The sequence below is a fragment of the Oscarella lobularis genome, chromosome 13 (genome assembly GCF_947507565.1).
Source record: "Oscarella lobularis chromosome 13, ooOscLobu1.1, whole genome shotgun sequence".
NCBI lineage: Eukaryota > Metazoa > Porifera > Homoscleromorpha > Homosclerophorida > Oscarellidae > Oscarella > Oscarella lobularis.
This window is the reverse complement of record NC_089187.1, coordinates 2549612-2574974: the sequence shown is the minus strand read 5'-3', so window position 1 is coordinate 2574974 and position 25363 is coordinate 2549612. Positions and strand designations below refer to the sequence as shown.

At 49.3% G+C, this 25363-nt stretch overlaps 4 protein-coding genes and 1 long non-coding RNA gene across 6 annotated transcripts; 1 reads left to right on the top strand and 4 right to left on the bottom strand.

The window, feature by feature from the left end:
• Positions 1-10: 10 nt before the first annotated feature.
• Positions 11-12364, bottom strand: LOC136194370 (golgin subfamily A member 4-like). Its single transcript, XM_065983461.1, has 14 exons — positions 12253-12364; positions 12025-12198; positions 11895-11957; positions 11615-11839; positions 8748-11567; positions 6206-8119; positions 2741-5903; positions 2440-2666; positions 2302-2378; positions 2114-2240; positions 2006-2066; positions 764-1956; positions 611-706; positions 11-562 (listed from the first exon to the last, which is right to left on the bottom strand). Exons 1-14 carry the CDS (start codon positions 12298-12300, stop codon positions 167-169), a joined length of 10584 nt encoding a protein of 3527 aa, XP_065839533.1. The 5' UTR covers positions 12301-12364; the 3' UTR covers positions 11-166.
• Positions 12365-12403: 39 nt separating this feature from the next.
• On the bottom strand, positions 12404-17491 carry LOC136194379 (insulin-like growth factor 2 mRNA-binding protein 2). 2 transcript variants are annotated; one of them, XM_065983473.1, is made up of 17 exons: positions 16899-17491; positions 16748-16808; positions 16421-16484; positions 16157-16217; positions 15800-15863; positions 15453-15507; positions 14998-15119; positions 14596-14682; positions 14392-14541; positions 14200-14340; positions 14004-14139; positions 13873-13944; positions 13604-13816; positions 13472-13543; positions 13288-13416; positions 13119-13226; positions 12404-12982 (listed from the first exon to the last, which is right to left on the bottom strand). In XM_065983473.1, exons 1-17 carry the CDS (start codon positions 17068-17070, stop codon positions 12776-12778), a joined length of 1914 nt encoding a protein of 637 aa, XP_065839545.1. In that variant the 5' UTR covers positions 17071-17491; the 3' UTR covers positions 12404-12775. The 2 variants fall into 2 exon arrangements, with proteins under 2 accessions (XP_065839545.1, XP_065839544.1); XM_065983472.1 differs by having other exon boundaries at positions 14200-14541.
• Positions 17492-17639: 148 nt separating this feature from the next.
• On the bottom strand, positions 17640-23594 carry LOC136194372 (ubiquitin carboxyl-terminal hydrolase 40-like). The gene is made up of 37 exons (XM_065983463.1): positions 23399-23594; positions 23288-23337; positions 23098-23211; positions 22920-23045; positions 22835-22873; positions 22552-22785; positions 22445-22501; positions 22343-22395; positions 22218-22290; positions 22027-22167; positions 21895-21963; positions 21566-21833; positions 21382-21457; positions 21231-21324; positions 21104-21178; positions 20956-21043; positions 20697-20905; positions 20579-20642; positions 20475-20521; positions 20336-20412; positions 20178-20274; positions 20063-20122; positions 19899-20010; positions 19766-19854; positions 19634-19720; positions 19548-19584; positions 19437-19501; positions 19313-19387; positions 19066-19257; positions 18920-19015; positions 18759-18862; positions 18639-18704; positions 18450-18519; positions 18243-18392; positions 18087-18191; positions 17934-18031; positions 17640-17879 (listed from the first exon to the last, which is right to left on the bottom strand). The coding sequence occupies exons 1-37, from the start codon at positions 23577-23579 to the stop codon at positions 17774-17776; spliced, it is 3744 nt and encodes a 1247-aa protein (XP_065839535.1). The 5' UTR covers positions 23580-23594; the 3' UTR covers positions 17640-17773.
• On the top strand, positions 20771-21980 carry LOC136194388 (uncharacterized). The gene is made up of 3 exons (XR_010671632.1): positions 20771-21428; positions 21493-21596; positions 21654-21980. It is a non-coding gene; the product is annotated as an uncharacterized lncRNA (long non-coding RNA).
• Positions 23595-23722: 128 nt separating the features above from the next.
• On the bottom strand, positions 23723-25278 carry LOC136194578 (uncharacterized). The gene is made up of 7 exons (XM_065983763.1): positions 24947-25278; positions 24592-24894; positions 24461-24538; positions 24374-24409; positions 24217-24321; positions 24134-24166; positions 23723-24080 (listed from the first exon to the last, which is right to left on the bottom strand). Exons 1-7 carry the CDS (start codon positions 25266-25268, stop codon positions 23779-23781), a joined length of 1179 nt encoding a protein of 392 aa, XP_065839835.1. The 5' UTR covers positions 25269-25278; the 3' UTR covers positions 23723-23778.
• Between the last annotated feature and the right edge of the window lie 85 nt (positions 25279-25363).

The window sequence follows — 25363 nt, the reverse complement described above, 5'->3', positions numbered from 1 at the left end:
AATTGACGTATAATTGCTGTCGAACGATTTCATCATCATTTTCTACAAAGAAACGCATCCAGCGTACATATAGTCAGATAATCAATTATTTAAAACACAGTACATCGAACATGTGCGCGCGCAATACAATATACATAATTTTAATTATCGCCACCGCCTCTTCTCCTCAATAAAAACGTCTCTCGTCTCTCGTCGTCGATTTATACATCACGTGATCGTCAAGAAAATAACGCCCTTTTCCGGGTCGATAAGTGGGATGCTTTCGTACGACGGCACGCATGGGCGGATACCCGTGACGGCACCATTTCGCCGCTTGCCGTCGCAAACGAAAAATCGCCACGACGACGAGAATCGCCGATCGAAATCGTCGTCGCGCCGAACGACGACGCGAGAAACGCGTGCCGTCATCGACGTCGACGGCACCCATGGTCGATAAGAGAGCGAGAGCCGCTTTTTCGCAGTCTTGAAATCCGCTCAAACGAACGAGAAGAAAACGTTTTTGGTAGACCAAAGCGCGTCGCAGGCCTTCGGTGCGAACAAAGAAATCATAAAAGCAACGCGCCTATAGAGAAAAAAATCGAATTAGCGAGAGAAATACGCTTTTTAGGACCTCGTTCGTCGTTTTCTTCCGAAGTTTCTCGACTTCTTCGCTTCGTAGACTCAACGCCGTTTCGAGTTCGGTTACTCTGTCTTGCATAGACGCCGCCTTAGAGAGAAAGAGAGCTCTCTTTAGTTAGGAAACGATATCTCTAATGTATCTTACTTCGGCTAGTTCTCTGTCGCGTCGACGATAAGCATTCGCCGCCTCTTCAAGAGTAACTAATTGGCGATACAACTCGCTCTTTTCCTTCGTTAATTTCTCTATATTCGACCGCATATCCACGAGAAGTTGCCGCGTATTTTCATCCATAGTCGGCGGCGCTATTAATCGTCGTTCTAATTCAGCGATCCGCCGCTTTAATTCCGTCTCGCGACGACGCCACTCGCGACGCGCTTCCGCCTCGCGCTTCCGCTCCGTCTCGCGTTCCTTCTCTCGCTCGCGTTCGCGTCGTCGTTCGGCGTCGCGCTGCGATTCACGCGCCGCTTCGAGCTCACCTTCGCGGAGTTTTTCTCGTTCGCGTTCCGCCGCTCTTTCCAATTCCCTCGCCATCTCCGCTTCTCGCTCGCGCGCCCGTTCTTCTTCCACGCGCTCCATCGCCGCCAATTTTCTCCGACTCTTCACTCGACTCTCGTCGCGACTCCGCTCCGCCGCGACGACGCGTCGCTCCATCTCGCCCAAGGCCGACTCCAAGTCCGCCTTCTCTTTCTCCAAAATTCGTCGCGCGCGCGTCTCCGCGTCAGCGTCGCGCCGCGTCGTCTGCAACGCCGACTCAAGAGACCCGATAGTCGCACGACCAGACTCCAACTGCGTGCTCCACTCATCGACTTGCGCGCGCTGCGATCGCAGCCGCGCCTCGACGACATTCTTCGCCGCGCGTTCCGACTCAAGCAGCGAATTCAACTGCGTCACCGTCGCGCATTCGCGTTCCAACGCTTCCGCCGTTTTCCGCCGTCGATCCCTCTCAGAGACAAGATCCCGTTCAAGGCCGTCAACTCGCGCCTGTTCCTCCGTCAACGCCGCTTCGAGTCGATTCGAAATCTTCTGCTTCGACTCGAGATGTTCTTTCGCTCGTTGGAGCTCGCGCGTCGTGTCGGCGATCGCGTTTTTCAGCTCCACTTCGCGGAGTTCTTCGGCGCGGAGTCGCGCACGTTCCTCGCGTAGTTTCTCTTCTAATTCGCCGACTTTTGCCTGTGCGTCGGCGTAGGCGCGTCGCACGCCCTCGGCGCGCTTCGTTTCGTCGGCGAGCGACGCGTTCATCGCTTCGAGCGCCGCGCGCAATTCGACGAGCTGCTGGGAAGACTGGGAACGATCCGCTTGGACCGCCTTGCGTAGAATTTCCACTAAACCTCCATCAGCTTAAGAAAAAAATCGCCTTTAGGTTTATTTCTCTTCTGAGTGTCTTACAGTGAGAACTGTCGCCTTGTCGAGAAGCAAGAGATCGCAGTTTCCCAATAATTTGAGACGTCTAATAACACAATAAATATTTATACTCTCATTTGATTTTTTTCTTACATTTTCATAGGCTTCTGTCTGAACGGTTTTGAGTAGATTATAAATTCTTCGTATTCGATCTTCAAGGTCGGCGGCGGAATTGTCGTCGGCATCAAACGGCTCTCCGACGCCGGCAACGGCACCATTTCTGCGCGAATCAACGCGTAAACTTAGACAAAGATAACCCCTCGAAAAAAATAAAAGATCACATTCTCGACCGGAGTTGAAGATCTTCCGACAACGCTTTGACTTCCATCGCCGCCGAATGAACATTCCGCGCCATCTCCTAGAAATAAAATAATAATAAAAAATAGTATTAATTACGCACGCGCGGATCCTTTTCTCACCTCGACGGCTAATCCCATATCTTCGCCGTCTCTCTCCGCCGACATTTCGAGACTCGATCCATCACGTGACGTCGTTTCCCGCTCGTCGCCAAGTTCCGTATTGAGCAAGTCGACCAATCCTCGATCCAGTTCGACGCATCGCGAAACTTCCGCCGCCAGCCGTTCAACCGCGTCGCCGTCATCGCCGTTGACGTCATCATCATCATCAACGTCACCATCAACAAGATCTTAAAAATAAGTACATGTTCATATATACGTATATTTATTTATTTATTTATTTATTTATTATCTTGTTTCGTACCTTCATTTTGCTGTTCTATCTTCTCTCTAAGTTGATTTAATTCCTCGCGGCTTCTCTCCAATTCGACTTGATACTGCTGGGCCTTTTTTAACTCCCCGTGACTTCTCTCCAATTTGACTCGAAGCTGCTCGACCTCTTCCCGCGCCTCCTTCACCTCCCGACCTCTCGCCTGCGAAACGCCGATAACCTGATTCACACGACTCTGCAGCTCGGCGATAACGCGCTGTTTCGACGCCAAAACGCCGCGCAACGCCTCCAATGCATCCGCATCGCCTTCACCGTCAACATCGCCTAACAAAACGGCCAACTTTCGCTTATATCCGACGAAACGTTCCTCCATTTCAGCAACGAAACGATCGCGCTCTTTCATCGTCTCCTCACTCGCACGAAGTCGACGCCTTAACTCGTCAATCATCGTCTCCTTCGCCGCAAACGTCGTACGAAGCGCTTCGAGCTCATCCCCCTCCGCCGCCTCGCCACCAACAATCTCCAAAACAACGCGCCTATACGCGGAAAAACGTCGCTCCGACGCACGCTCTTCCGTCAGCGCGGCAATTTGACGCTGATAGACCATCTCCGTCGCCGCCCAGCGTCGCAATCGATCCTCCATCTCCGTCGATCGACACTCCAAATCCGAGCATTCCGTCTCCGTTTCGCCTAATTGGCGTTGCGTCAAGACGAGCTCTTCCTTGGCGCTCTCCAGAGCGTCGGTGACGCGCGACGCGGCGTTCTCGCTCGACTCAAGTTGCGTCTCCAAATCGCGGACGAAATCGTCGCGCTGTTTCACGTGATTTTCGTAGTCGGCGACGACGCGAAGAAGCTCGCGTTCTCGCTCGTCTTTCTCGCGTTGAAGAACGCCGAGCTTCGTTTCAATTTCGGACGTTTCTTTCGTTAATTCCCTCTCTAGTTCCCCGTCTTCTAAACGCTCTTCGAGAACGGCTATGTCTGTTTTTAATTGCTCGATTGTCGACGTTTGGCGCGCGTTTTCCTCTCGCTCCCGCGCCAATTCGTTTCGGAGAACGTCCGTCTCTTCCTCGTCGTCTAAACGACGTTGAAGCTCCGTCACCTCGGCTCTCAGTCGCTCCCTTTCCTCTTCGACGTTCTCCTTCTCGCGTCGCACGTCGACGAGACTCGTTTCGACGACGACAAAGCGTTCCTGAAGGTCCGCCATTTGACTTTTTAATTCGTCCAACTCGACGACACTTGAATCGACCGTCTCCTCTCGTTGTCGCATCGTTTCGAGCTCGTCGCTCAGACGAACTCTCGTCGCGCGTTCCGTCTCCAATTCCGCTTTCAATTCGTCGACGCCCGCCGCTTTGATCTCGTCCAAAACGTCCTCCACTTTCCCTACGAGTTCGCACTGCGCTTCGTCCAATTCTCGAACCCGCGCCTCCGCCGCTTCTCGCTTCACGCGCTCCACATCCACAGCGTCGCGATCCTCATCCAAATCGCGTAGCTGTCGTAGCAGATCCTCGCGTTCTTCCGCCAATCGCTGCAACTCCTCCGTATGCTTCGTCATCATCGTCACTTTCTCCGCTCCCTCGGCGATCACGCGCTCGTTCGCCTCCTTCAAACGCGTCTGAACGACGGCGAGCATGTCGACGAGCCGTCCGACGGCGTCGCCAAGACGCGCGCCGACGTCGTTCGCCTCGACGACGCGACCTTGAACAAGAGCGTCTAAGTCCTCCTCCTCTTCCTCCTCCTCGTCTTCGTCCTCATCGTCGTTCGCCGTCGTTGCCATGGCAACGGCGGACCGACTCGTTTCGAAAAACGTCGAAGCGAGCATCGTGTCGGTCAAACTGAGTCGCGACGTGTCGCACACGCCTTCGTCCGTCTGAAGCGACGTCGTCGGCGTTTCCGCCGCCGTCGACGGCACCGGTTTCGTCACCGCTTCCTCGACGGCGCCAACAACGCCGACGAGATCTCGCAACGCCGTCAAGAGCCGATCGACGTACCCCAACGCTTTTTCCGACTCGGTTCGTTGAATTACGACCGTGTTCTCCAACGCTTCGATTTCGCCGTCTTTACTTCGTACGATTCTCTCGTAGTGCGCCGCGCTTTCGTTCAGCTTACGCTCGCGTTCTCCCAGCATGTCATCCGTTGTCTTTCTCTCGTCGAGCGCCGCGCTTAATCTCGCCTGAAGCCGCGCATTCGTCCGCGTCGCCGCGTCGAGACGCTCATCACCTTCTCGTATCTGACGTCTCAACTCACCCTCAAGTTCCTCCATTTCTTTTCGTTGCGTCGCTTCGACGGCGAAGCGTTCCTCATCGCGACGCGCTTCGGCGACGAGCGCGGCAGCGTCTCGCGACTCAATCTCCGTTTCCAGGGCGACGATTTGAGCGCGAAGACGCTTCTCGACGTCGGCGATTTGCGTCGAACCCGTCTCCTCAAGACGGCGAACTTGCGCCTCAAGCATCTCGTCTCGCCTCGCTTTCGCCTCTTCGATTTGCTTCTCAAAATCGCTCATACCGTCTGCGAGTTTCCGCTTGTGTTCTGCTATGAGATTTTCTATTGAGACCGATTTCTCGTTTTCCCATTGGTCTCGCAGACTCGCCACGTCGAGAGCGTGAGTCTCTTCAAGCTCGCTTTTCTCCCTTTCCATTTCCTCGATTCGCTTTTCGCTTGCCGATTTCTCCGCGTCGAGAGCGTCGTCTAATTCCTTCTGAAGTCGACCCATTTCCTCGTCTAATTCGCTTTGATGTCGAAGGTTTTCCTCCTCCAGAGAACGAGCAAAACGATTCCTCTCCTCCTCTAGTTTCGCTTCATTTTCTCGTCTCACGCTCTCCAATTCGTTCTCCTGTTCAGCGACGAGTTTATTCGTCATTTCGCGGAATTTCTTCATGTGTTCTTCGGCTAGTCGAGTCGAATTCTCCTCTATTCGACGACGCATTTCGTCGTCTTTTTCCGCGCGTAAAATGTCGAATTGCCGCTCGAGTTCCTTCCGCTTCTTTCGAAGATCGTCCATCTCTTCGACGTGACGAAATCTCGCCGTCTCTTCTTCCAACGCGTGGCGCGTCGTTATTTCGACGAGAGAGCGCGCAATGAGCCCGTTTGCCTCGAGTCTCACGCGCTCATTCTCCTCTCGCATGATCCTCAGCTCGCGCAGATGAACGTCGACCAAATTGGCTTTGGCTTTCTCAAATTCATCCCGATCGCAAGCAGCCTTAGAAAAAAAAAGTAAGATAATTGTCCTGCTACCACAGGAAAGCCTACAAAGCCCTCCCTCATATAAAACACGTATGTAAAGGGGAGATAGGACTCCCAGATAAAAAAAGATTATCTGTTGAGACGTTAGGTTCAAACGGAAAAGGAAAAACTACAAAATACAGGGATAGGGTACGTCAAAAAAGAAAGTTAGACAATAAGAATTAAGGAGCCGTCACCAGCGTCAAACGTAAATAAAAAACCATGACATAGGGTAGGTTTTCAAAAAGGGACCCTCACTAGATTTCTAACTATTCTTACCTGATCTTTCACGCGATCCAATTCGTCTCGATCTCGCGCCTGTATCTCTCTCACGCGCTTCGAATGCTCCTCCTTCCACGCCGCCGTCACGTCGGCGCGCTCCTTAGCGAACTCATCCCGCAATCTCGACTCCAATTCAACCAACTCCAACCGATATCTCTTCTCCCTCGCTTCGTACTCGTCCTTCAATTCCACAAAACGCGCGTCCCCGTCTAACTCCCGCTCCATGTACCGCATCTCCGCTTCATTAATCGCCTCCTGAATTTCCTGCGCGTGTTGATCCTTCAAGCGGACTAACTCCGCGACGCCGTCAGCGCGTAATTCGCTCAAAACGACCTCGTGTTTCGCTTCCAATTCACGTACCTCGTTCTTCCAATCAGCGACGAGAGAACGCTCCGTCGTTTCGGCCTCGTTTCGAAGTCGTTCGACGTCGCGAGCGCGCGCCTCTAAATCGTCGTTCAATTCGTCCAAAGCGACGCGTTTCTCGTCGAGCAAAGCACGCCGAAGATTCTCCATTTCCTCGTCACGCGATTGCGATATTTTTTCTAATTCCACGCGAAATCCTTCGCGTTCCTTGCTTCGTTCTTCGTCCCATTGTCGTCGCAATTCCTCCAACTCCGTCGCGTGCCGTTTCTCCGTCTCGTCGAGCTGAAATTCGTAGTCCGTTCTCAGCGCTTCCACGCGATCGTCGTATCGTTTCGCCACGTCGTCGACTTCCGTCGAACGCTCGCCTTTTAATTCGTCAATACGAGACTTGAGAGATTCCAACTGCTCCGTCCTTTTCTCGATTTCTATCGCGTGTTCTCGCCTTAAATCGTTCATCTGAAGCTTGAACTCTTGTGTCAGAGTCTCTAGACTCATTTCGTGGTCCCTCTTTAATTCTCTCGTCTGATTCTCGACTTCTGTCGCGTGTTCTGCTTTTAAATCGTTCATCTGGTGTTCAAACTCCTGCGTCAGAGTCTCTAGACTCATTTCATGGTCTCTCTTCAATTCTTTCGTCTGATTCTCGACTTCCGCTGCGTGTTCTCTCTTTAAATCGTTTATCTGGTCTTCAAACTGCTGTGACAGAGTCTCTAGACTCATTTCATGGTCCCTCTTTAATTCTCTCGTCTGATTCTCGACTTCCATTGCGTGTTCTCTCTTTAAATCGTTTATCTGCTGTTCAAATTCCTGCGTCAGAGTCTCTAGATTCATCTCGTGATCCCTCTTTAATTCTTTCGCCCGATTCTCGACTTCAGTCGCGTGTTGTGCCTTTAAATCGTTCATTTGATGCTGGAACTCCTGCGTCAGAGTCTCTAGACTCATCTCGTGATCCCTCTTTAATTTTTTCGCCTGATTCTCGACTTCAGTCGCGTCTTCAGTCTTCAAAGTCTCTAGATTCGTCTCGTGTTCTCTCCTTAACTCCATGACTTCCGCCTCGTATTCCGTCTTCAACTGATGAGTCAGAGTCTCTAGATTCGTCTCGTGGTCCCTCTTTAATTCCTCGACTTCCGTTACGTGTCTCCTCCTCATCTCATCAATCTGAGTCTCATACTCACTCCTAAACTCCTTTATACGATCGTCACACTGACTACGTAAGAGCTCCAACTGCTGCGTTTGATCCTCGTCGTGCCCCTGCCCTAAAAGATCGATTTCCATTTGATGAGCCCGCGCCAAATCCGACGCGTATTTCTCCATTTTTCGTCGTAGTTCGTCCTGCGCGTCGCGTCGCAGCGCGTCGACGACGATCTCGTGTTCGCGTCGCTGTCTGCCCAGTGCCGCCTCGACGGCGAGCTCGTGTTCGCGTCGCTGTTCGACGAGCGCCGCGTCGACGGCGCGAGCCTGTTCGCGTTCGTGGACTTCGCGAACGGTCGCGATTTCCTGACGTTTCTTCGTCTCCAATTGACTGCGAATATCCTTCTTCAATTCCTCGATCTAAAAAACGAAGAAATTGACTTTTATTCTATAGTAACTCTTCTCAAAGCTCTAAGGGTCAGTACGAAAAAATAGACAATTCTAGAGAGTCTATCGTATCTCTACGTACCAAAATTATGTACTATGGAGTTATGATTCCTTTTTTCCTATAGTAACTCTTCTCAAAGTACTGGCTTTAGCTCTAAGGGTCGGTACGAAAACGAAGACAATTTTAGAGAGGACAGAACGTCTCTCAAAACCGGACGCTTTGTCTAATTATATATATCGTTTTTCAATCGATTCCTATGTAAAAACTGACCTTTTTTTCTATAGCAACTCCTCTACAGAGGGGTACTTAAAAAGGAAAATATTTCTAAAGACGGCTCTACGATTTCCTAAGAAGACGGACACTTCGTTCTCTACCTATCAAAGCCTTATATATACGGAAACCTCTAAGGGATTGGAGGCTGGACGTACAGGATCCGGTGTTCTCGCGCTCTTCTCCCGTCGGCGAAGCCACAAACACACGTTTTATATACATTGACGTTTATTCAAGCGAGAACACCGGATCTTTCGCACATCCGCTTCGCATGCAGCAAACCGTTCCCACGACCTTTTTCATATCTCACTCCTAATCAAACGGAGGTACCTTTCGTTCATGCTCCTCCTCGAGATCATCAACCCGGCGTTGATTCTCGCTCGCAATCGCCTCCAACTCCACGCGATGCCGTTGGGACAACGACTCCAATTCGACGGCTTCCTTCGCAGCGTGCCGCTTCTCCGCGTCGGCGATATCGCGCTCGCACGCCTCGCGCATCTCCTCCTCGCGCCGTTCCATCTCCGACGTCTTCTCCGACAAGGATCTCTCATAGACGACCAATTCGTCGCCTTTCGCTTTGAGACGATTCTGAATCTCCTCCAAATTCGTCTCCAACGTCGCCTTTTGTCCAACAAGATCCCTCTCTAAATCCTCCTTGGAACGAATCAGCTGTTCAAGCCGTTCCTTCTCAATTAACTGCACTTCAAGCGCTGCTTTCTCACGCGCTAAATCGCCCTCGAGATCCTCGCGCTCTCGCTGCTTAGCGCTCAATTGAGCGCGATAGTCGCCTAACGCTTTCTCAAGACGCTCTTTTTCGACGATCACCGAAGCGAATGTTCGACTTGTCTCCTCCTGACGGGCGAGACGATCCTTCAGCGCGTCGCGTTCGCGCTGCAACGTCAAAATCTCGCGTCCGAATGTGCGTTTTAATTCGTCGACCGCTTCGTCCGCGACGGCGTCGCGTCGCGTCAGAGCGTCGTTTTCGCGACGGAGTTCGTCGAGGCGATCGTGGAGGGAGTCGATTTCGACGCGGAGTGCCGTCGCCGATCCGGCGCCGTCGGATTCGATCGTGGATTCTTCGAGAAATTTATGATTTTTTGCTTTTTCTTCGCGTAGCTCTGTTTCGAGACGGATTATTTTCGTTTCTAGTTGCGTCATCGTTTCCGTTTTGACTTGGATTATTTCCGCTTTCGTTTCCATCTCGAAACGCGGGATTTTTTTCGACGATTCGTTTCGTTTTTTTAACTCCGCTTCCGTCTCCAAGACTTTGACTTTTTCCTCGGCACTCAACTTCAGTTTCGTCTCTTCGCGAACTCTTTCCTCCATCTCCGTCACATCGTTCTCTTTTATTTGAAGCTGCGTCTCTAATACTTTGACTTTTTCTGACTCTTCTCGCACCTGGACTTCCAACGTAGTCTTCTCTTCGCGTTCACGCTTCAATGCGGCTTCGAGGCTCATCGCTCTCGCGTCCAAGTCGCTCACTCGCTCTTTCTCTCTTTCCACCATCGCGGTCATCTCATTCTCTTTCACTTGAAGCTCTGTCTCTAATACTTTGACTTTTTGTGACTCTTCACGCATCAGCGTAGCCTTCTCTTCGCGTTCACGCTTTAATGCGGCTTCCAGGCTCATCGCTCTCGCGTCCAAGTCGCTCACTCGCTCTTTCTCTTTTTCCTCCATATCGCTCTCTTTCATTTGAAGTTGTGTCTCCAATATTTTCACCTTTTCTGACTCTTCTTGTACTTGGACTTCCAGCGTGGCCCTCTCTTCGCGTTCACGCTTCAATGCGGCTTCCAAATCGCTCACTCGCTCTTCCGTAATCAATTTACCTCTCTCCTCCATCTCATTCTCTTTTACCTGAAGCTGTGTCTCCAATAATTTGACTTTTTCTGACTCTTCTCGCACCTGGACTTCCAGTGTCGCCTTCTCTTCGCGTTCACGCTTCAATTCAGCGTCGAGACTCGCCGCTCTTGCATCCAGCTCGCTCACTCGCTCATTCTCTTTCATATGAAGCTCTGCCTGCAGTATTTTGACTTTTTCCGACTCTTCACTCGCTTCTACTTCAAGTGTCGCCTTCTCTTCGCGTTCTCGCATCAATTCAGCCTCCAACTCGCTCATTCGCTCCTCAGTCATTGACTTTGCGTCCCTTATCTCCGTCAATTCCTTCCGAAGTACGTCAATCTTTTCCAAATCTTCAAGCACTTGGATTTTCTCTTCGCGTTCTCGCTTCAATTCGGCTTCCAACTCGCTCACTCGCTCCTCAATCTCCACGCCAATTGCTCTCTCTTTCTCCAACGCTTTTATCGCCTCCTCCTTCGCCCCAACGACTTTCCTCTCCGCCACCAACTCATTCTCCATCGCCTCCAATCGCTCAGCAATCGCCACATAATCCCCACTCAAATTCTGCACGGATTCACTCAACTCGCGATTCCGTTCAACAAGCCGTTCATTCGCCGCGACGACGTCGTCGCGCGCACGCCGCTCCGCATTCAAATTCTCCTCCCATTGGACATAAGTTCCTTGAACCTTCAAATTCACATCCGCTTGTAGAGCCGCTTTAAATTCCTCCATTTGAACGACATGTGTCGACTCAATCTCCTCCATTTCGCGCTGATGTTTCCGTATTAATTCCTTGACTTCTATTGCATGCTGAGTCATGAGCGCTTCCACGCGCGTTTCCTCCACAGCGGCGACGGGATTCTCGTCGCGAAGACGACTCCGTAACCGCTCCAATTCCTCCTCATGAGCGACGCGAAATTGCGTTCGAATCGACTCATTCTCGTCGCGTACGCGACGAATTTCGTCCGCGTATGCCGACTCCAAATCGGATCTCTGTTCCGCTATCTTATCAGCTAGGAGACGATTTTCATTGGAGCGCGATTCTAGAGCGTCGCGTAGGGCCGTCGATTCGGCGCGCGCTTCGTCGCGTTCACGTTCCATTATCGTGATTTGATTTTCGAGACGGTTTTGATGGGTTGTTGAGTCTCGCGCTAGTGTTTCGTTTTCCGTCGAGAGACGTTGGAATTTGATTGTGATTTCGCGCATTTTGCCTTCCTTTTCGTGGAGTTCACCTTCGAGTTCCTCGCTTCGTTTCCTTGACAACTCCATACCCATTGTCTGCGCAGAATCGCGTTGATGTCTCAGCTGATCCACCTTGGCGGGAAAATTTCTTAATTAAAATCTTAATTATTTATTTTTACTTCGTTCTGTAGCCGGGATATTTCCTCGTCTTTTTGTCGAACCATTTCGATTTGCTGGACTCTCAGGTCATCCAATTCGGCTTGAAGTTGTTCGATTTGAAGACTTTGCCACGCAACCGAACTCCCCAACCCGGAAGTACCGTCAGTGACGTCACCACCGGCTACAACTTTGGGGGGAGGAGGAGGAGAAAGTTGAGAACCGGAGACGAGACTCAGCTCCGATTCCTCATAAGAAAACACCTCAATAACTATTTAAACCCGTCTACGTTATTAGTCTTACTAATGTATCAAGGCCTTGAGTGTGCTGAGCTAAAATCTCCTTTACTTCAGCCGAAACGTTTTCCTAAGGACACGATTATTAATTAAGGGCTGCATGCTGCTTCTTATGGTGCTAGTTCGACTATACTTACGTCGGGATCTAAGGGTAAGGGAGATTCGCCTCTTTGAGATCCGGGACCTCCTCCCGTTGCTCCGCTGGCGCTTTGTCCTTGCGATGCGGTGAGAACGCTTAAAGAATTCTCCGTTTCGCTTTCGCCCGTGTCGATTTTCTTCTTGCGTGCCTTTTTCTTGCGAAATTTTAGAAGCTGGCGAAGCGCAATGTCGCGATGCGATCGGTTTGGAGTGCGGAGACGTGCTACCTGAGCTTTGCCGGCTTCGACTTTGCTCTTTCGTTCCGTTTCGTCCATCGGGAAGCGTTTCTCGGCGAGGTATCGAAGGAAAATCGTCCGTTGCGAGTTCAACTGTCGCGCATGCGCCGTAGAGCACGCGGCGTAAACCCGTAATAGCATATACTGATTAAGGAACACTACCAGAGTCTGTATTTTCAAGTGAGAATGAAAAAAAAGAAGCAGCTGTAAATTCCTCTACATGTAAAATTCTTTACTCCACAAACAAACGCCTCAGGCGCGCATGCACGCACACAATCACGCACAACGACTCCCTGACCAGCAAGGACTCGTAAGACTCTCTATCAGGAATCAAAGACAGAGAAAGAATGAAAATAACAGTCACTTGAGCCGAAAGACAATAAATTGAGTGTTTAGGACGGTAAAAAACTGGGATGAATATATATAGAAGGCCACAAAGAAGATGCGAAGTTTTGTAGTGTCAAGTGTAGACACCGGTTTTGAATTTTAGATGCGGAATTCAAAAAAAGAGAGATTAGTGCAGATCGACGCAGGCGGCGGCGGGAAAATGAAACTCGCTCGCCCACGGATTTAGAGATGACGTCAGAGCGGCAGAGAGCCCGGACGCCGACCACGGTTGACCGACGCTGCCATGGAAACCCTTGAAAGACGGAACGAGAAGAGACGACGATAGAATGGGACTTTGAGCGGCGAGAAGAGATCGAATTCGACGTTGCGCCGCCTAGACAAAAATAAAAACATAGCTAAATATAGGAATTATTTTATGGTCTGTGCGCGCGGGGCGTGTATCAACGTCGAGTCAGCTGAATCAGCGGGGAGTCAGAGTCTCTATCGCGCGCGCGCGCTCACACGCGTACCTGGGTGGCCTGGAACGTGCCGTGCATGCGAACCGGACTCTCCCGCGCTTCGTTTATCAGCCTGGGAACGTCGACTTGAGCTCCCGTAGCCATCTGGACCTCTCTCAGCTGAATAGAGAGAGAAAGGCGTGTGAAATATAATCGCTCTATTGGGAGGTCCAATACTCACCATCGCCCCACCGCGACCTTTGAGAACGCTAATCTGACTAGGAGGCAATGTGATTTCTGTCGTCAGTTTCACATCATCGCCCATAGCCATGCCTTCTTCCTTCAATTTGTTATAGATCATTAGCTGGGCCTATAGGGGGAAGGAATTAATTCAGTATATAGACTTTCTAATATGTTTTACTCACTCGCCATTGCGACTCAGCCGTGCCGGTTATCTGCACAGTGCGCTGCGGTTCGACTTCGGCACCGCGTTGAATCTAAATAAAAAATAAAAAATAAAAAATAATCTTTATCGATACAGTATATCTCTTTCGTACGTGAATGACAGCCTTAGTCAGTTGGCACATGCTCGGCAAATTGGCGCCATGAGGCCCAAACACGGAATTAACAAAAACCGACGGAACGTACACGTAGACCGTCTCCAAATCGCGCCACTCGTCAAAAACGTCAATATCGGCTCCACCGCCAATAAGCGGCGACGACGAAGCGCTCGAAACGGAACTATACTGAGGCGGACTCGGACTCATCGACTGAACAGGGAAACAAAATAAATAATGAAGAACAAACGTTGATTTCTCATCGTTACCGCGGCCGAGTTGGGCGAATAGGATCCGCTTCTTCCACCGCGAGCGGCGTTCAACGTGGGCATGGCTTGATGCTACATTACATATGTAGTGTTCGGGTGAGAAGGAGTGCATAATGTATGTGCGATTATACCACGAGCTTGGCCATGTCGTCTTCGTAGAATTGACGCAATCTGCGGCTTATCTCGCGTTCGGCGCGCGAGCAGAATTCGATGGGACCCGCTATTGTTACAGTTCGTTCCATATTCCATGGCGTCAGTTCCGCTTGCCTTTAGAAACAAAGCCATCGTTCTTATTACGTACGATACTCTACAACGAATCGATCTTACTTTGAAATATTGACGCGTGTGCCCGTCTCCGCGGCGATTTTCTTCAGCGAATAGCCGCCACGTCCGATCAGCCGTCCAACTAAATCGTCGTGGGCGAGAATTTTCAAAGGAACCGTAGGCAATGGATGAATTTTATCCAGTCTAATAAATTCGCTGATTGATTTTTGATTGAGATAACGTACGTGTACGTACCCATTCTCGTAGTATCCAGTCGTCGCAATCAATTCGTCTTGCATGATACGCAATATTTCGTAACACGCGGACGAACAGCTGTCCTCCGTTCCCAATATCGTCACCGCTTTCTCCAACGCGCCCGGATTTTCCTTCCGATGCACGTCGACTCTAAAGAAGAAAATTCGAGAAACTTCCCCCTTTCTTTCTATAATCGTATCCGACCTCGCTTTGGTTTTCTGAGTCAGCATTCGAATCGTATTCCCTTCGCGACCGATGATTGCGCCGACCATATCGCTCGGAACGAGAATCCTGCATCATCATCATTATAAAGCGTCGCCTTAGGGCAATTCCGCGCGCCGCCCCGAGTGAAGTCACAATCCCGCCCCTCAGTGACGGTGAATGTTAATGAGAGAGTGCGGAGAGCGGAGAGAGGGGAGAGAGAGCACCCCACATGTTTGTTTGAATAGTATGGGTGCTGATAGTAACCCAGCTTCCGCGGAGTGGTTCTCACGACTCCGTGAGAACAAATAAGAGTTTCAGAAGAAGAAGAGTCAGTCATCTCTTCCCCCTCTCCACCATCCACGAAAAAAAAAGCGAACCGAACCCCCTTCGTTTTTTTTTTACCTGAGCGGAAATTCAGTGTGCGTGCCGCGCGTCGTTCGACCGACGCGATTCTGATGGCCAGGGATCTGAAGTTGCTGCGGACTCGGCGGAGTCAACGGTCGCATTTCTTCAACAAACTTAACCTAAAGAAACCCCAAAGTTATGATGAGACCATACATAGATATATAGAGAAAAGATAGTTCGCTGTATCAAATCGACCTCGTTGAGAGGAGACTCGATAGAGAACATGTTGACGGGAGGCTATCTGGCTGATCGACTGACTAGCGGCTCGACGTCAGGCCCCAATTTATAATAATCAATCAAAGGAGGGCGGGTAAGCGGATAGCATGGGAATCGGTTCGATCGCGTCCGGCTGCCACACGAGAACTGGCGCGAGCAAATTTGTTTAAAAAGGGGAAGCCGCGCATAGACGCGATAAGTCAACACGACGCAAGAGAGTGGCTTCGGTTTCTCACCTCAAGTTCGACGTCGACGTCGCGAAAATTCGTCCCATGGAATTGACGAACGGCCCTACGACAAACGGAAAAAAATACTTAGCGGCTGATCGAAGCGATTAGGAGACGTCAAGATGGTCCCTAATCATTTCCATGATTATAAAATAACATATCGCGTATCGCGCGGGAACGTGGGCCCCCTCACAGCGCCTACACGAACGGGACGTTTTCTCAGACGTCTCGAATGCATATAAGACGTTCCGATGTTGACATGCACGATCCCCCGGGGGAACCCGTAGTCATGCATACGGCACGCTTCCGCCAGGGTACGGGACAACGCCCACGCGCACGCGATTACCGTTACTTACTGTTCGGCCTGTTCGACTGTCTCGTAGACGATCGTCCACGTACGGGTCGAGCTCGTCGGATCGTCTGTTTAAAAAAATAAATAAATTGCGTGCAAAAACGGTTGGTTGCTTGGTGCCGGGGCCCCCAAAGCCGTATAGGGTGCGAGCGAAAACAAAAAACAATGCAATAGCCTAAGGTAGTAGTAGTACTAGGGAGGTAACAATGAATCAAAGCCGAGCGACTAATGGCTTGGGGCTGGGGCCCCCCAACCCATGCCCAACCTTGCCCAACCTTGCCCAACCCATCTCACACCCCGCGTGCGTTACTACAGCCCGGGAAAAAAAAATCTATAAAGGGTTTATTTTATAGACTCTTACCTCCTTCGATTGAATCACTCTGGAGAATGTTTCCCGCCGCGCCGAATGCGTCGCGTAAATCCTACAAGATAAACCGGATCTCGAAAAAATGACTCCATCTTGAGTCTCTATCTAAATGCACGCGTCTGGCCGATTAACGCCAGCAAGCTATGAAAAATAAGCGTCTAAACAGCGTCCTCTAGACAGCCCTCAAATCTTAACCAACCACCACTTAAGTCATAAAGAGACATGCGGAAGGAAAGGAGAGGCGGGGATCTTACTCACCGTCCACTGGACATGCGACGGAACAGAGGCAACTTGAACTTTTCCCATCGCCGGTTTCTTAGTCCTAGAGAGAAAAAACACTAGTAAACTAAAGGATCCAAGAGGGCAGCTAGGCTAGGAGCAGGCGGGGGAGGAAGTAAACTGATTAACACGCGAAGTAGGTCAATGAAGCTTTGGGCGCTCATTGAATGCGATAAGAGTCGCCCGGTTCCGACTAGCCGCAGCGCGGTCTGGATCGACGCGATGGCGCGAGAAAGAAAGAAAAAAACGAGCCGGAGATGCTGGGGATAGGAAGGGGTTCCGCATCGCGAAGGGGGCAACACTTACTGGGACATCCGTTGCTGATGGGACGGCTGAACGATCAGAACCGAATCTCCAGTTTCAAGACCTAAAAAAATAAGAGAGAGTTTAATATTTGAAGTTGAGACGACAACGTTTCTTCGTGGCGGGCTTTGGCCCATGTGATCCGCCGTTTTACCGTTCAGACAACTAATTGCTCGCTCGCCGTCTTCGATCGTTTCGTAGACGACGAAAGCGTACGCTCCCTTCATCGTTATGTCGACGACGTTGCCGTACTTGGCGAAGAGGAGCTCGAGCCCCTCCTCGCTCGTCTCGGGCGCGAGATTTCCAACGTAGAGAGTTTGCGTCATGTTGCCGTCAACGTCGATGAGATGAGTGTGTGGTCTCGTTGAGCAACGACGGTTATATTAAGTCTGAAGTAAGCTCTTTTCTGATCGTGCGTGAGGCCCAGAGTGGGAGTGGAGGGGCGACTTCTCACGGCCCACACTGACGGCAACAAGTCGGCTCACGTGAACAGCACAATCCGTTTCACGTGCGCGAGACGCACGACGTCGTCGTCGCGCGTAAAAATCAACTCGTTAAAACGTCGTTTAGGTGTGCACGTTCAATAACGTGCAGAGGGACTCTCGATTTTCCTAATCCTCTCGAACGCTCAAACGGTTCGTGCACGACGCCTAATAGCCACAATTCGTGGGAGAGTCGCGATAGTGGCGCGTCCCACCAACCAAATAAGGGTCATCACGAGAACAGGAACGGGCTTGCACGACCACACCGTACTGCTGCCCACAATAAAAATCGTGCGCGACGGGAAAAAAAGGCTCACGTCAAAAAAAAGGTGCTAGCTACCTATTTATCTATTTATCCCCGGTTTTGACGTTACTTGGGCGAGGTGTGTAAGTCCCTTTCCCAAATCATCAAAGTGTGTGTTCCTGACGCCTTTACTCTTTTCTCCCCCGCGCGGAAACTCAAATTAGCCTCTACTCGGATTCGCGCAAATAAATCTCGTCCAGCTCCAAAATGGACCATCGCGTTTCCACCTCATCTATCTAACCTTTAGCTCTGGTCTCCCGCCGTCCCGTAGTCCGGTACAAAAATCTTGATCCCGACTTCCGGAGCGCGACGATTCGTCCCATCCCCCGCCCCACTCCGCTGCCTCCTCCTAGAAACAGTTGCTTGCGTAAACAGAAACAGAGCGCTCAATCGCCGTTCTTACCGTTGCCGTTTCTCTTCCTCGAGAGCCCGGAGCGTCGCCTTACCAACGTCGTCACTCGGCGTGGAGAAATCGACGTCGCGAGAGCGATCGTCGACGAGCTAAACAGCGCCACCCACGTGGTCTCACTCGTCGCCATCGCCACCAGGTTCTCACCTGAATTCCGATGACGTCGCCGTCTTTTAAAAAATAAGGCGATTGACGGAGATTGATTCTTTTCTTCGCCTGGCCGCCTTTTTTCTTTCCTTTCACCTTTGTCTCCTTGGAGGAAAAAATTCCTACAAAACACATTATTTATAGGTATGATTTTACTTGCGTTGGAGAGGCTCGTATGACGGCCCACTCAAATTTATTCGGAAAGTGTTTGGCGACGACGAGACGATCCAAAGGCAGTTCCAGCGTCTCGGAGAGAAATTTTCTCAAAGCAGTCGGAGTCGGACTCTCCGAAGTATCAAAAATAACCTAAGAAAAAAATCAAAAAAAATCAAAATTCACCTTTGATCTGTGGAGATAACGTACCTCAATTGGAGGCCCATATTCTCGTTTCTCTGGAAGTCTTAGTCGAACGGTTAACACGATCGCCGACTGACTAAAACGACACTTAACGCGAGAAGAGAATCGAAGCCCTTCTCTCTCTCTGTTTATCTCTTTAGTGAGTATATTATCTCTCTTTGACGAGAAAAAGAGGCTTCTCATTTTATACTCTACCTGAGAATTTCCTCGCGATTTAGAATTGTGAGGCAGAGTTTAGTTGAAGAAGTGACTTTCAGACGGCTTTTAAAAATTAAATTGACGTTTATTATAGAGACTATTACTAAAGGAAATTACCTGAGACTCTGATCCATTCGCCTAAGCACTCTCCCCAGCTCTTGGTCATCATCCAGCTGGCGCAAACGCAAGAAATTCAGAGTGGGGATAACGTGGCTATCAAGCTATAATAAAAACACCCCCCAAGGTAAACAAACATAGAGCAAAAATGACGAACGCACCAATGGAAGCGTCAGCACATGAGCCTTCAAATCAGAAAGCGTCGCCTGTTTAGAAATCTCGACATCCCCGAGAGGAATAAATCGAGCATTGCAGGTCTAGCGAGATCGTTTGCGCAGTGAAATTAGTACGATGTGCGTGCATGAACCTCTTGACTATCTGACGATAACGTTGGCTCTCCCTTCGTCTCAGTTTCAGGACGACTGACGCCGAGATTTTCCGCCAGTGACTTCATCATACCTTGAAAATTCCCCGTGATCCACTGAAGAGGATTAGTCGATGATTCGGGTCTCGTAGACGCGGATTCTTCGTCGAGATAAATAAGCAATCGTATATAGCCCTTAGATTAGAAACGAACATAGTCCTAGTTTGATTAATTTTTAGTGTGGACTCACTTTGGGTGGTAGAGATCCTTCTCGTAGAAGTAGAGTGTCACCGTCTTTTAGTTTCTCATCCTCTAAGGAGTTATGCTAAGGAAACAGTCATGAGATGCAAAATAAAACGAATATTAATCATAACCTCGTCGTCTAAGGGGCCCGTCTCTTCGCCACACCAATTCGTACGACATAGATGCCACTCTTGGCCTACGGAATGTATCTATGAAACATCCACGTCAAAAGGTTTTCTTACCAGATAAATTAAAACGATCGGTAGCCAAGGTCAATAACTAAATTCCAATCTACGTTGAAGTCATTTAGAAATGCCTCAAAACCTACTTTCCCCACGCAAAGACTCCTATCAAGTACAAAGTCTTCAGACGCTAGCGACGATCCTCCAATATTCAACAAAACGCTCAAACAAACCTAAACATAATTAAGACTGAAAAAAATCCGATTTTTTTTTCGTACTTCATTCGACGTAGGAGCCTTCCCTCGTTCAATAACGAGACGCTGACCCTGACTCCAACCAAGCTCACCAACACTCATATAGTCCCGCACTAAAACGACCATAGAAAAAGCAAATAAGGAGAGCCTGGCTTACCTGGTGGACCAAGCCCAGTGTGTTCATCATCAATTCTAAGTCTCACAGAGTCTAGCCCCTCGTCGATGTCTCCAATAGCATTCAAAATAGACGATTTCAAAAAGAGAATACTCTAGAAAAAACGAGGTTTCTTATAAACTTTTTTTTATTTGTGTGTACTGTACCTCTTCTCTATCAATGGTCACTGGCACTACTGGCCACACCTGTTCACCGTCATTCAAAACCTCAAAAAGGCTCCCCCAATATTTAATTTCACTCGGCGTCGACGATTCGACTTACGATGCATCGATTTTCTACGACAAACGACATTAATCGGTTTTGTCTAGCCGCCTCCGCCGCCGCAAGACCGCCGCCTAAACCGTTCCTCTTCTCCCCACTAAAATAAACCATGACCCTAGGTTTTTTTTCCAGGCAATCGATTTCCGCCAATCACCCACCCTAATGACGATGATCTCGTCTCGACCGTCACCTTGTCTCCGTCAACTAAGCCCAACCCAGCCAAGGTTAAATCGTCCTTGAGAAGAAAAGACCCCTAACGAGTTGCGGGTGAATAAATTGCGTTTATCGCTCTCTCACCTTCTCCGCTCCGAGCTCTATGGCCTTAGGCGGCACTCGACCCTTCGCTAATACGTGCAATTTAATCGCGTGGCCCATTGGGGGAAAATTCCGCGCGTTCCTACCGGGCTGAATGTGCGTAATGCGCAGATGGTCGCGCTCTATGCATGTCAAACGACTCGCCAAATCCTGCGTATTCATTGCCAGGATTTACGTAATACATTGATTGAATTCTCCTCTCACTTTGAAGTGGCTTAGCGGTCGATCTTTCCCGCACGTCACTTCGGTTTCGCTCACGACGTCATCCTTCCCCAAAGTCGCATATCGCATTGTCAAGAGAAGAGGCTCGCAATGGGAGCCAAATCGAACGGCAGAATCGACGCCGTCGACCCAGGCAAACAATAGAGATCCAGTCGTAAGATCGCATTCATCGATGGAGATGTCATCATCCCCTGCGGGAAAGAAAATGCAACCACGCACATATACATGTAGTGGTTCTCACGCGTGAGAGGCTCGTGCAAGTGCAGGCCCGCGGGCACGAGTTTCGCCTTGTGGAGGAGATACGGATCGGCGCGTTCCAGCCCGACGAGCTGCGCGGAACCGCAACAACAATAACCCAACGTGATTGCCTAACTTTTTCTCTCTAATACTTTCGAGATTTCCTCTTTGAGGTCTCCTAAGCGTTTTCGTCTGTCGATTGTCAGATCAAAGGCAGCGCTATTCGCCTAAGGGACGCGTTTTCTTAGGCGTGTATCTCAAGGGGGTTCCATTGCGTACCTGTTTGGGTATTAATGCGTCGTTTGCGTACGTGTACATCGTACTCAGATGCACGTGCAGGGTCACAGCATTTAGGGTCATCTCGTATTGTTCTCTAAAAGGAGGGAAAGAAGCCGTAGGTTCGAGATCCCGTCCCGCCGGCGTTTTTCACCTTTGAACGCGAAGAAGCCCGTTTGCTTCGGTCACTTCTTTGATAAGGTAATGGGGAACTCCATCGGATGGCGAGACTATAAACATGCGAAACCTCGTTGCTGCGATACAGCCTCTAGGCCTTTTTAGTTATGAGACCACACCGCTAAGGAGATGCGCGTCGCCTATTCTCGCTACCCTCTTACCTTCCTCTCGTCTTTTCAACGTCTTTCTTCGGTAGAATAACATGTAGGCGCTCTCTTTGCCTTGATAGGCCGACTCGATTGTCTTTAGGGTTATGGGACGAATTCGCGAGTCGTCGAAGGAGAACCAGCGCTGTCCTCGAGGCGGAGGAGGAGAGGCTGCCACTTCGGCTTTCTTAGCGGGTTTTTCTGAGCTCGTTTCTAGTTCCGGTTTGAGAGATATCATGCCGTTCTCTTCGACGACGAAAACGTCGGTCGTCTGTCTGAAAAACTAGGGGGAAAAAATTCTTTTTTAGAGGTGAACTCCTGCGAGGGAATTCTTCTCTCTGTACCTTTAGAACGGGTCCGTAGATTTTCTTAAATTGCTTGTTCCACGAGACGCCCGTTTGTTCTTGAAGTGCCTATATGAGAAGTTTAATTTTTTTTCCCTCCCTATCCCTATCTATCTTTTTTTCTTTCCTTACCTTGCACAAACGATCGATTTTGACGGGACCTCCGCCCTGCTGCTCCACCAACGATTTCATCAAATCAATAGGTGAATTATAATCAATAACGTCGACTTTTCCAGACGGTGACGTAGTCACCACTTCAACGTCAACATCGTCCTATAAAACCACATAAGGTAGGCAAAACCTAAACGCTGGCCCAATCAAACCGGGTGCGTCCACGTGCCAAGACAATCAACATCTCGAATATAGGCAAAGTAATGACCCCCGTGAGTACTACCCCTAAGATATCCATAGGGAGTCTTGTTCTTTTTCGCTTTTTTTTACGTCTTACCTATGTACAACTACTGAGTAGAGCTCATATACATTATTTTCTATAGATTCGTCCTATAAAAAATCCACGTAATGAGAACTGTATAAGCTTTTGTTTCCTTACCCCATCACAATATGGATTCATATCCAATTCAATAGGAAAGGAGTGTCTACTTACTACCTGAAAGGAAAAAAATCTTGATCAATTTTACCCGACTGCTTAGTTCTCACTTTATAGCGTTCTCCCTTGCGGAAATCATACTGAAAACGCAGCAAAGCGAATGCCAGAATATCAGGTACGGTCTTGAGTCGGCATCCTTTAGTTGCATCGACTTTTCGACGGCACCCGTCGCAGTAGTACTGATTCGTGCCGTCCATGAGCTCAACGTCAATAAAGAGTTGACCAAGGCCCTGTTGGAGGCTAGACGCGGCGCCAACGGGAATGGGAAGATCCATGAAGTCTTCCTGTATATTTTTCTCAATACTACGTCATCTTATTTACTTTTTTCGTTACCTCTCGTTCACTGACTCTGCCACATACGTTGCAAGTAATCTAAAAAAAGATATTGACTTTGATGAATTTTTGTTTCCATGACTACCTGATTGACAAGACTTCCGCGATACAACGAGCCGACGATTTTTTCTCCCGACGTTCCAACGAGCGACGATTCAATAGCAGAGAAAAGAATTCGATTCAATTCTTGAACATCGTGCTGTTGAAGCTCCTGGAAACAAAGAATGTCTTATTGGCCACACGCTCACTTTCCGCACTCAAACCTCCTTAGACGTCCACCCAAAGCTATCTGTTAATGATTCAGTGGAACAGCTACGTTGATTGAGCAGAAGAAGACGCGAGAAAAGACGCTGGAGTTCAATAGGAATTTTTCTCGCCTATGAAAAAATCGAGAGTTAAAAAATATGACGTCACGATCACAGTTGACGTCAAATTTTATGAGATCGATCGTACTTGTGTCGCTTTGGAATCGAGTTCCTGCTGTTCTAGGCGGAATAGGCTGTCTAGATCGATAGAATCTATAGCTGCGGAATTTTTGAGGTATTCGCGAGCGTTTGTCCTTGCCTCGGAACTCGGGCGTGTAGTGTAGAGTCTGTAGGAGAGCGTTTAGATAGCACGTCGCTCCCAGATTGTCCAAACCGCTCAGATTCGAGCTTCCCCGCGGTAGAGGAGGACTTGTGGCACGATTTTGAGACGCTTTATCACCACTCGAAGTGTCATCGTCCTCGAAAAGAAGCGCAAACATCGCCCCAGTCTGACGCAAGCGCTACGCGCATGAGCGAACGCCGATGACGTAATTCGATTCAAAATGCAGGGATCTCACCCTTCGTTCTCACTGCAGCTCTCCGTCCGCGACATTTTATTCAGCCTATATTTAAACAGCCAGACTAGTATATAAAAAAAGGGAGAAAAAAACTGAGAATGTATATAAGCGTTCTAAAACGTCACTTCCTGACGTTCAAAGCGTCTCTAAGAGTGCCCCCAATTCCAACCTCATTGCACGCATCGATCAGCCGCTGACGAGATGTTTCGTTGTCTCCTTTGCTCCGCTCATAGTCAGATAGTATATCCTGGAGCTTCTCCTTGCTAGTCCAATAGGGATGATCATTTTCAAGGACTCGTGTTTTTTCAAATTTCCAGCCGAGTTTCAGCGCGATATCTCGCCAATTTAGTTGTCCATCTTGAACTATGACTGAAACCAATTCATTCATGGAGACTGCAGCACCTGTCAATTCCGATACAGCATCTAAAACAACAGACAAAAATTGAACCAGATCACGCCGTCACGTTTTATTGTACTTGAATTTTTTGAAGCAATTGTCTTTCCACTGCCTAAGAGCAAGAGCATAGACAAAGAATAATTTAAATTAAGAATCAATTACCTTCTTCTCCGGGAAGAAGGCAAACATATACTATGCCTCCAACGGCAAAAACAACACCAATAAGCAGGTGCAATTTGAAGGCACGGCTGCGTAAAACTGAAGACCCTACAGAACAACTCTAAGAGAACAACTCTGTGAAAATCTCATATGGTTATACCGTCCACAGGTCTAGGTGTTTTCTTATCAGAAATGTCTTTACAACACACAAACTAAGAAGTCTTTCACCGTGCACTATCAAGGTTACCTTCTGGTAATTCAGATCCATTTTTTTGGCGTTGACGTACAGATGGAGAGACGGAGGGGCGAAGGGCATCTTTCCTGACTAGACGTATAGAAGTTCACGCATCATTACTCCCCGTCAGTTACAAAAGTTACCTGAAAAAAGTGCAGCAGCATGAGACACAAAGCCTAAGCTTTCCACTGCTACAAGAAGACATCTTCGAGTAGCTCTCTTGCCGTGCTTGCTCGCCCAAGAGTCAAGCATCGCCTGAGCTTGATCTTTCTTTTCCTTGAAACCATCAAGCTCGTGTTCTTCAAACGGTTTCGGTCCCAACGTTCTTGCAAATCGTCGCCAACAGGATCGAATCAGTTTCGCTGTTTTTATTCTTTCGTCCTTGGTGGCTTCCTTATCCAGATAATCGTGGGAACGACCTCCCCCTGACGTCGCGGCTACGGTTCCTGAAAACACCCGCATATATGGTAAAGAAGAAGGCTATGCTGCAATTTCAACCTTTCAAAAGAAGAGATCGAAGAGCTTCTCCGTGGTGTACCTCACCCAAAACATTGCAGAAAGTGTCGAAGTATGGAGTGGGGCGTATTGTAAGAAATTTGAAGAGTCTTTTAGTCGCTTCAGTTTTTCCCTCCCCGCTACATATTCTGCTGATTTCGTCGGTTTGGCACTCGGTGAGGCATTTCGTTTCGGCCAACATTTTCAGAAACGTCGAATCGAGGCCCAGGAGAGTAGAAACGAGTCTTCTGGCTTCCGACAGAACCGGAGTCAACTTTTTGCTCCAATTCGGATCTGCCCTGCGAAAGGAAAACGCGAGAGCCATGAAGAATGCAGACCCTGTAGGTACCCGTATGTTTGCAATGCGCCGCATCTGTCAGACAGATAAAAACGTTACTAAAAGTCTCTCAGAGTTCGCGG